This window comes from Syngnathoides biaculeatus, chromosome 7, assembly GCF_019802595.1.
Source record: "Syngnathoides biaculeatus isolate LvHL_M chromosome 7, ASM1980259v1, whole genome shotgun sequence".
Classification (NCBI taxonomy): Eukaryota; Metazoa; Chordata; class Actinopteri; order Syngnathiformes; family Syngnathidae; genus Syngnathoides; species Syngnathoides biaculeatus.
The window spans coordinates 8581958-8592719 of NC_084646.1; the positions used below are offsets into that span (position 1 = coordinate 8581958).

The 10762-nt window shown below is 45.0% G+C and overlaps 1 protein-coding gene across 4 annotated transcripts in view; it reads left to right on the forward strand.

The window, feature by feature from the left end:
* The window catches only part of oca2 (oculocutaneous albinism II), a 32124-nt gene extending 24008 nt beyond the window's left edge, over positions 1–8116 (forward strand). For 3 of the 4 annotated variants that reach the window (XM_061825565.1, XM_061825564.1, XM_061825567.1), the window contains 6 exons: positions 1697–1824; positions 2715–2774; positions 3787–3891; positions 4083–4176; positions 5389–5482; positions 7647–8116. In XM_061825565.1, coding sequence (XP_061681549.1) covers positions 1697–1824; positions 2715–2774; positions 3787–3891; positions 4083–4176; positions 5389–5482; positions 7647–7734 — 569 coding nt within the window. In that variant the 3' untranslated portion in view covers positions 7735–8116. The remainder of the gene's footprint in view (positions 1–1696; positions 1825–2714; positions 2775–3786; positions 3892–4082; positions 4177–5388; positions 5483–7646) is intronic. The other variant, XM_061825566.1, reaches the window with a different exon arrangement.
* The last annotated feature ends 2646 nt before the right edge of the window (positions 8117–10762 follow it).

Here is a 10762-nt window from a genome sequence, read left to right on the forward strand (position 1 = left end):
GTCACCCGGCCCGTGACCTTTTTTCAACGCCAGCGACCCCGACCGCGGCGTCCCGCAAACGCCATGATTGCGGTGATCTTTTCAATGGCGGCTGCTTTCAAACGCTCGGCCTCGTCAACGCCACCTGCTGATGATTTTAGGTCCCATATAACACAGGTGTCAAACTTAAGGCTGGGGGGGCCAGATCCGGCCCGCCGCATGTTTTTATGAGGCCCGTGGAGGCAAATCATGTATATCAACCTCCATGATTTTTTGTTGTTGTTGTTGGAATCTGGACAAAAATTTCAAATTGTCATGTCATAAATGATAACGTTGAGCTATTACAAGCGTTTTTGTGTTACCAAACAACAATCGTTGGAAAAACCCATTAACATTGATTTCTGATTCCAAAACTAGTTCATAAATTTCATGTGTAAATATGATGAGGCGGTTAGAGATTTTTATCGTTTCACAGCCATAACGGCTCTTTGAGGGAAACCGCAAGTACAATGTGGCCTCCTGTCACGAGCCATCGGTGCGGGGAAGGACCCAAAGGCAGGACTCTGAGGCAAAGGCATAATGTTCAGTGGGTTTTGTTTTCGGAAGCAGTATCCACACACGGTAACAAACTCTGAACTGGCAAATGTTAGTGACAAACACTCCAACTTCAATCCCTGTCCAAATGTGAAAGAGCTGTGATAGGTGTCAGACGTGGGACCGCCCAGAGCAGTGGTCTGGCCACGCCCCTCTTGGTCCTCCCACATCCCCCAAAAACATGCGACATTAATTGGACACTAAATTGCCCATAGGTGTGATTGGGAGTGCTGCTCTTTGTCTCCATGTGCCCTGCGATTGGCTGGCGACCAGTCTGGGGTGTGCCCCACCTCCTGCCTGCTGACAGCTGGGATAGGCTCCAGCGCTCCCCGCGGCCCTCGTGAGGATAAGCGGCTAAGGAAATGGACGGATGACCGGATTGTTTGTAATTGAGGGAGTCGGTTGTTAGTATTGTCGTGTAATATTGCCGTTTGGGTTGTTCGTTGGGAAAAACAAACAATTAAATGGATGGATGAAATCTTTTGAAGGGGAAAACGATCAAAATCTGCTTCGGACTGCGTGGCCTGCATTAAAAATGAGGGGCCGCAATATCACTCAAGCAAATATGTTTGTTTTTTTTTTTGTCTCCGGCTGTTTTTCCCCCCTCTTGTCAATTTCTACTCCTCCTTGAAGCAATTATGGCTGATATTTGCGCGTAGTCACGGCAGATGTGGCCTGCTCCTGGTTTTTGTGTTTCTCGTTGTCCAGTAACTTATGACTGCCTCCGTCCACCCATTTTCTGAGCCTCTTATCCTCACGAGGGTCTCGCGGCAGTGCTGAGCCAATCCCAGCTGTCATCGGGCAGGAGACTGGTTACAAGGGCACACAAAAACAAACACCAGTCGAAGTGACAATCACACCTATGGGCAATTTAGACTGCATGTTTTAGGGACGGGGGAGAACATGCAAACTCCATACAGGCGGGGCCGAGATCTGAACCCTCAGAACCGTGAGGCCAACGTTCTAACCAACTACTCCACCGCGCCACCCTTATGACTGCCTATTTTTCTTTTGTTTTTGTGCTGTTCTTGTCGTTATTTTGTTGTTTTTCTTCATCGTTTTTTTTTTTTTTTTTTTTTTTAAATGTCGTTTTCTTTTCCCGTTGCGGTTTTGTGGCGCACAGGTTGGATCGCCATCCTGGGCGCGCTGTGGCTCTTGGTCCTGGCCGACATTCAGGACTTTGAGATGATCTTGCACCGCGTGGAGTGGGCCACGCTGCTCTTCTTCGCTGCCCTGTTCGTCTTGATGGAGGTGCTTTTTTTTTGGGGGGGGGGGGGGGAGGAGGACACTGAAGCCACAAGCACGCGTCACGCTTTCGACACTTACCCAAAATAACCAGAACTGTACACATTAGCCAAACCACATGAAATAATCCACAGAGGCAGTAAAAAATTGCAGTACTGAATTGATTTGAGGCGCTGACAACTAGAGTGGGCTAACTCCATTTTTGTCATTTTTAGGTGTGTAATTTAAAGTTTTAGCACTGTAATTAAAATCGACTTAATGTCTATTGCTTATGGATACATTTTGTCGTCTGTAATGCTTTTGATTTTGACACGATAATGACATATATAATATAATTATCCACAACTGAGTACTGTCAGTTCCTGTTCAGCGTCAATTAGGTTGCCCAAAAAGAAACGAACCGAGCTGGGATTTGAAAAACACAAAAAGTTGAGTGAAATAGTGGTCCAAAAATCAATCAATCCTATCGACAATTGGTGAAAAATAATAACTAGCATTAACTCATTAAGCACTACTTACTTTGTAAGTTTGTTATTAATCTCTGCCGGGGATGTCAGCCCAGTGTTGCGCTGATGAATCAGGAAATGCGCTGAATGCAACAAAAACTTGACAGACCGCCATTTACCTGAAAAATACTTTATGCCCTTTTCTGTATTAATTTTTGGCATTAAAGTTTTTATAAACGGCCCACATGGAATTAGCCCACTCTGGTTCTCGAGTGTTTGTATCACATAACGAATGACGTCCAGACGTCCATGATAACTGTCAGATAATGTACAGATAATGTCAATATTGTAATAAGATTTGAATTACAACCACCACCTTGCACAGTCTGGTACTTCCATACTGATATGATTTTTTTTATTAATACATTTTTCCCGGTCCTGATGTTTCAGGCTCTGGCCCAGCTGCAGCTCATCGACTACATCGGCGAGCAGACGGCGCTGCTCATCAAAGTGAGTGACGGACCGCAAAAGTGGCGGTTCTTCGGATTTTCGGGCCAGCCAGCGCAAGACTCGGGTTTGGGAATTTGGAAGATCGGTTTGTCGGCGGACTGATAGTGTGCCTTGGAGATGCGCTTGGCGGAGTTAGAATTTGTCCAAGAGTTTTGGTGCAGGTGGTCTTAACAAGATTTTGCTGAATTTTGGTCAACATATTCACTGGCACCCGACTGAGATCCACGGACACATTTAAGTCAACAGTTTTTCCATATTTAATAAGGGTACCTACTGGCATTCTATACTCTGGTCACCTGTTCCGCATTTCGAGACTTCTCGGCGCGAGCCGTTTTGCCGCATTTAAAGGGAATGAGAGGAGCCGCTGGGATTGGACAGGATTGCGGCCGTGAACACACACACTCCAGTGCAGAGGTCCACAAGGTCTAATCCTCCCCCTCAGTCCATCATGCAGGTGTCGACTCAATACCTCTGCTTTTTTTTTCTTCGTTTTTCTACTTTGGTGCATTTCTTCGCGTACATCCCCTGCAAATTCCTCGACGACGTTTCCACCCAGCCTCGCTCTGAAGAACGGCGAGCGGGAGCGAGATTGCCGGCGTAATAAGCGTGTCAGCTCGTATAAATCGGCGGCCCCCGGAGCGCGGCTAATCATCGGAGACAGGCGGATAGGCGCTTTTTCCGTTTGACTTCCTGCGGGGAAAAAAAAAAATAAATCACATCTGCATGCAACTTTGCGACAGGTGCAAGGCACAAGTCGCATTTGTTTTGTATCTTGATGGAGGAAAAACTGTAAACAATACATTAACCGTGTTTGTAAAGCAAGTACAGATAGTTAAAGTAGATTTTTCAGGGTATTTATTGTCCGCATTACTTTTAATTTTACTCCCACTTTTTCAAAACAGATGTTCCATGTGAACTTTTTGTTTTTTTTTTCTTTCTCCGACCTCTCCGCATGTCAGCGTGACGTAAAAATGTTTTGAATGCAGTTCTCGCTTTTGTTTTTTGTTTCCAGTCCGTGCCGGAGGACCAGCGCATGGCCATCGCCATCATCTTGGTGATGTGGGTGTCGGCCCTGGCGTCTTCTCTCATCGACAACATCCCCTTCACCGCCACCATGGTGAGGAATTCGCGAGCCCCCCACCCTCCGTGCCAGAGCCTCCGCGCCACCGTCAACTGGCTCGTCACAGACTTCGCGTTGCGCGCCGTGTGTAATGTTGTGCGAGATGCTGTGTCGTATGTGATGTGCAACTGGATGAGCTACATGTACAAAAAAAATGTGTACTGTAGATCTTTCTTTTTCCCTTGCAGATTCCAGTCCTCATCAACTTGAGTCAGGACGCAGACGTGAACCTGCCGGTGAAACCGCTCATCTTTGCCTTGGCCATGGGATCCTGTCTTGGTGGTCAGTCTCACTCCTGTGAAAATGTCAAGTCAACTAACTAACTAACTAACTAACTAACTAACTAACTAACTAACTAACTAACTAACTACTAACTAACTAACTAACTAACTAACTAACTAACTAACTAACTAACTAACTAACTAACCTTTCCCATCGTGACAGTAATCGACCAATAAACGTGGTGACCAAAACATGAACTCTTACTCTAGAAAACAGTTCTGTCAACACCACTAACTAACTAACTAACTAACTAACTAACTAACTAACTAACTAACTAACTAACTAACTAACTAACTAACCTTTCCCATCGTGACAGTAATCGACCAATAAACGTGGTGACCAAAACATGAACTCTTACTCTAGAAAACAGTTCTGTCAACACCACTAACTAACTAACTAACTAACTAACTAACTAACTAACTAACTAACTAACTAACTAACTAACTAACTAACTAACCTTTCCCATAGTGCCGGTAACCACGAATAATGTAAAACATGGTGACCAAAACATAAACTATTCTTCTATAAAACAGTTTTGTCTACAAAACTAACTAACTAACTAACTAACTAACTAACTAACTAACTAACTAACCTTTCCCATAATGCCGGTAATCGACCAATAAAGATGGTGACCAGAACCTAAACTCTTCCTCTAGAAAACAATTCTGTCTGACTGACTAACTAACTAACTAACTAACAATGTGTTTTTATAAATAAATTACTAAGTCACCAAACCGAAAGTAACTCCAGAGAAGTAACCACCTAGCAATCAACACATAACTTCAGCGTCTATAAATTTGTATTTACATGTCTTATTTGTGTACTAACCAACTAACTTAGTGACCCACTAACCAAGCAACTAACCCTTAGTTGTGTGTTTCATGTAACCCTGATGACGAACTAACTAGGTCACGTCCAAAAACAAAACGCTCCCGCATGATCAACATCCGTCCTCTTTGTCCTCTCGAGTAAGACAAATGAGCACACTCGTACACCGACCAGGCCACGACTTACTAATGTTTTTTTCCGCTACTAGTGCCATTTTTGACCTACTAGTACGACCTTACGTAAACCGACGGCCAAGGACACGGAATAAAGGATCAAGCGGCTATCGGTGAAGCCGTTTGATGTAGTCCAACTTCACGAGCGGTAGACGGACGGTGCGCTTGGTCCGGTTCTGATTCGTTTGCGTGCGCGCGTGTGTTCTCGAAGGAAACGGCACACTGATCGGCGCGTCGGCCAACGTGGTTTGCGCCGGCATCGCGGAGCAGCACGGCTACGGCTTCTCCTTCATGGAGTTCTTCAGGTAAGATCCTCCGCTTAAAGGCCCACTGTCATGAAATGCATGAACCGCAGCCGGTATGGAGCCGTCCCGTTTTTCGAACGTGATTTTGACGTATACGGCTTTTGGTAACTCCCGCCACGAAAATCCTCTCGAGGGATTTGTTTTGGAGAAGAAGCAGGAAGCGACGTTAGTAGCAGACGCCCACTCAAGCGGTCTCGTATGTTTCTACTAGTTTTACCTGCTAGACGGTAGCTCGTTGTTCCTTTGTGTTGGCCAAAATGCCGACTCGTTGTATTCCTCGAACACTCGGGAGGAAGGATTCGCTTTTCCTACTTTTCCACAAGATCCAGTTTGTCGTGAAAAATGGATTGCACAGGTGCAAAGGATGAGAGCTTCGTGGGTTCCAAATGACAGGTAGGTGTGTAAACAGCTACTAAAAAAAAACAATAGTCGGGTGGGAGTGGGGTGTAATCCGTAAGTAGTGTTGCTAAATGTGTAAGGACGGCCCCCGCAGGCCTTGTGGATTGCCGCCGGCCTTGTCAACACGGCTCCGGCTGGGGTTGGCTCATCTCCGCCGTGGAAGTGGATCGGACGGGGAGGCGGTTTGGCCGCGCCGTCGTTGTCGCTCGCGGACGGGGGAGGCGGTTTGGCCGCGGCGGCGTTGTTTTTATCAGGTGGATTGGGCGGGGAGGGTGGTTTTCTCCGTGATCCGCATATCATCTAAATATGGCTCGAAACGACAGGGTAATTAATATTGCCCCGGTGACGTCACTCGGTTGTGAGATGTTCTTCCGTGTCTGAAGGGGCGTGTTCGTCTCCCATAGTAGCTCTCCGCTCATATTTATTTTTTTGTATCGACAGTGAAGTGAATAATGTTATATGTATTTTTCATGATAATGTGTATTTTCGAATGTTTATAGGGATGACGCTTGACCTTCAAGTTTGTCTGACTTGGGGATTTGATTTGTTCCGCGACCACGCTTGCAAATCACTCAGATCTTGAGTCACCTTTCCCAACTGAGAGGAACGGAGATGTTCATCCATCTATCATTTTGTCGCATTGTTATTAGTTTGCTTCACGAAGAAAAATAGCCCTCAACTACTGTACGGAAAGATATGTACAGAAATAACTCGCAAGTCGGGGCACTCGTAAGCCGAGGCAGTGGTGGCGAAGTACGACCTGGCCGCCATCTTACCGCGCCCGAAGGTCTGCTTGCATGTTAATGGCGTGCATATGTCGCCGTACTGCGGATATGAATAATATGAATATGCATGGAGTAGCCCGAAAACATTGAGGAGCGCGCCAAGTGTCCGCCTGGCCGCGCTCTATCGTTGGGTCGGCTGCGCTCGTGGATGAAGATGAAGGAAACGTACGAGTGCAGCGGCGGCTTTCCCGATCTGCTCGACCCGGCGCACGAGCCAGACTCGGACTCCCGACGCGAGGCCGAGCAGCCGGTTGCCATGGCGGCCGGGTCACAATTAGTGTCTTTGAGCCACAGCGAGCCGTCACGCTTGAGCGGAGGTGGCGCAAGTACGCACACTCTGCAGTTAAGTAGAGGAACGGACGCGCTACAAGTATTGATTTCAAAGCAATTAAATACAATCATCAATCATTTTTTTGGTGATTGAACACCAAATTAGCTAACCGGCAAAGCTTTTCGGGGTAATCATCAAATCAACTGGCACAGAGCGCGGGTGGGCTTGCCAAGGGGTCGGCGCCGGTTGGCGAATCGGGGGGGCAAAGCCTCGCCGCCATGTGTCCGCGCGAGAGGCGGGCGGCGGCGCCCATCTGCGGCCACTCGAACGGGCGCCGGCGGTCGCCGGCGGGTTCGTTCCGAAGACGGCCGGAAGCGTGCGCGGTTGAGCCGAAAAGTTATTCGCTAAAATCATTTCAGGGTGAACTTAAAATGAACTTCCTCAAAACGTTCAACTTTTGAATGTTGGTAACGAGTCACTGGTGGTGGAGTGGGACACACGCCCGCACCAAAGGCAGCGTGGGATCGATTCCCGCTCGGTGATGGTGTCGGTATCTACCCTGTGACTGCCTGGCGACCATTTCAGGTTGTAGTCTGCCTTTCACCTGAAGCTAGCTGGGATAGGCTCGAGTTTTCCTGCAACCCTTGTGAGGATAAGCATCTTGGATCATGTCATGTTGGTAACTTTTTAAAAAATTATATGATTCCAGGTTAGGCTTCCCCATGATGATCATGACGTGCATGATCGGCATGTGCTACCTGCTGGCCACTCAAATCGGACTCGGATGGAACATGTGAGCCGGGACGGAACCGAGGACCCGAAGCCGAAAAATGCTCCCGTTTCCCCAGCAACCGTAAAAACAAAATGGAGAAGAAATCGGAGGACGCGGACATAATTGTACCCCCCCCCCCCACACACCCACGCCCCCGCCCCACTCCAACGAAGCAGACATTGTTGTAACAGTGTTATAAAGCATGACCTCAATTATTAAACAGAATATTCCCCACGAAAGTATATCAATATTATTTATATTTAAAGGTACCCGTAACACCCACCTAAAGGGATTTTATTATCGTTCATGTGAAATATTTCAGGCACATATACCCGGGAAATGGTGCGATGATTTTAGTTCTGACGACGTCTCGTCGGCGCCGCCCGCCGCCGCCGCCGCCCCATCGATGGAAGCCCGCAGGAAATAAAAAGTGGATGTTTTTCGAAATATGTCCCAGATTGTCTTCCTTTCAACATATCAAGCCCGGAATATGTGCCGTGGGAAATGAAAGAAATAACGGTTACGGTTGAAAAAAAATGCATACAGTATGTACCGTGCAAAAAAAGAAGAAAGATGAAGAGCAATCATAAAGTTGAGATTCTTGCCCTTGAGATAACATCAAAATAATAAAATATAACAAATCTAGAGAAATACAAGTTGAAATAAATAATTTTTTTAAATAGTTTTTTTTCCCCCAGGAATATTTGAAAGCTAAATATTTTTAGAATGTACTAATGTTCAATTCATTATTTCAATGTTTTAAGAAGTCGAAAAAAACAAGATTGACTTATGTATATAACAATAATAATAATTAGTAGTACAATTAAATTCATAATCTATAACAAATAAAACAATAAGGTCTGTGTTCCAACATAAGGTTAAGGTTACAAATTAGGGTTTCAAAGAGTTTTAGGGTTTAAAAGTAGGATTTCACGATGAGGAGGTTTAGGATTTCAAAACGGGGGTCACGGTTTCAAAATTGGGTTTTCAAACTGTGGCTAGCGTTTCAATTTAGGTTTTTCAATATAGGGTGAATGTTTCAAAGTAGGGTTTCAAATTAGGATTGCAATATAGGGTTTGGGTTTCTGATTCAGTTTTCCCAAATGGGAATCAGGTTTCAAACTGTGGTTTCAAGACAAGGTTCGGGTTTCAAAACAGGGTTCTAGTGTCAAATTAGGGTTTTAAAAACAGAGCCAGAGTTTCAATAATTTTTTTTTTTAAGATTGGATTAAGGTTTCAAATTAGCATTTCAAACAAGGTTAGGCTTTCAATCGAGGGTTTCAAGACAGGGTTCAGGTTTTAAAGTAGCGGTTTTGGATCAGATTAGGGTTCAACCCTAAGCCTAACCCAAGAGAGGGTTAGGGTTTCAAAACAGGGTTACGGCATCAAATTCTGGTCTTAACATGGGGTTAGGATTTCATTTTGGGATTTGAAGGCAAGGTCAGAATTTTAAATACAGTTTTGACACGTGGCTGTAGGTTTTTAATCGTGTGTTAAGGTTTCAAATTAGCATTTCAAACAAGGGTAGGGTTTCAATCGAGGTTTTCAAGACAGGGTTCAGGTTTAAAAGTAGGGGTTTTGGATTACTTTAGGGTTTCAAGGTAGGGTTCCAAAAGAGGTTTAGGGTTTCAAAACAGGGTTAGGGCTTCAAATTCTTGTCTTAATAAGGGGTTAGCGTTTCATTTTGGGATTTGAAGACAAGGTCAGGGTTTTAAAATAGTTTCAAAACAGGGTGAGGGTTTCTACGGAGCCCCCGAAGGGACATCATTACAATGAGAAACAAGGTTTTCGTTGTGAGCCAGGAAAAAGCAAACATCGTCTTGTCGTATTTGCATGAGCGACAGCACCTCGCCAACGTTTCCTGGACACGACTTGCTAACATAACGGAATTTTATTTACAAATCTAAATTACAAATGTCACAAATTTTTTTTGGGGGGGGGGGTGGTGGAATTTTCATAGCGCAGAAAAGGAGTTTGGAATTTTGAGATCTGCGGCGGAATCTGCCGGTCAACATTTGGACCGTCAGCCTCGAGGAGTCTTTTCATCTTCCTTTGCGCCGTTGCCTAGAAACGGCCGCGCCAACGTCCGCCGCTGATGCCGACTCGTTAAAGCGCATTATTCCGCTCCTCGGCAATAACACGACTACAATTACTGCGTTATAATCAAATCCTCTTATTGTTCATTACGCCGGAATTCTTGTTGCGGCGTTCTCCCTCCCTCCCTCCTTCCGCGTCGCGGTTTATCGTTCACACAATGACGACAAATGATTACACTCATAAAAAAAAAAAAACTTTATTACCTCACATTGTGTCAGTCGCCGCAGTAGTTTACACTTGAAAAATCATCAACATCAACGCACGGCGGGAAGCGGATGCTTATTAGCTTCCCGCCTACTCCAGACTGTGACAAAATGGCAGCCCATTACGCTTAACGTCGTTTTTTTTTTTTTTAAATAACCGCTAGCACAATCTCGACGACTGACCCCAAGTACGCCGTCGACACAGGAGGAAAGGCCACACGTAGGAAACGAATGCAAAAAAAAAAAAAAAGCAGAGAGCGTCCGGCACAAAATGCGAGCATTTTCTCACGAGGAACCGTTAGCATTTTGTCCTGTTTGCACAATTCTTTGACGTACGAGCTCCTATTAAATTCTCACGGCCTTCATTCGCAATTAATAAAAACAAAAAATAACGCTTGCACATGAATAAAAACAAACATCCTACAGCAATGCTAAGCTAGCTAGCTTGTCCCAGCGTTCGCAGCACTGCACTGAATACAGGAAATGAAACAATTTCCACCGACGCCGAAACACGATTTGAGCTACCATTAATGAAGCCTCTTTGGTCTATTTTCATACATGATTTTTTTTCAAAACATGACACGTTAATATTGACTAAATGTTCATTAATAAGTACAAAGAAATGAATCTATGATCTATTAAAAAAAAACCTACAAATATATATTTTTATTGGATCTAACGAAAAAACAACAAAACTTCATTTGTCGGGGGCGTACTACTGTGGTGCAGTAGAATATTATTGATTTAGTGCGT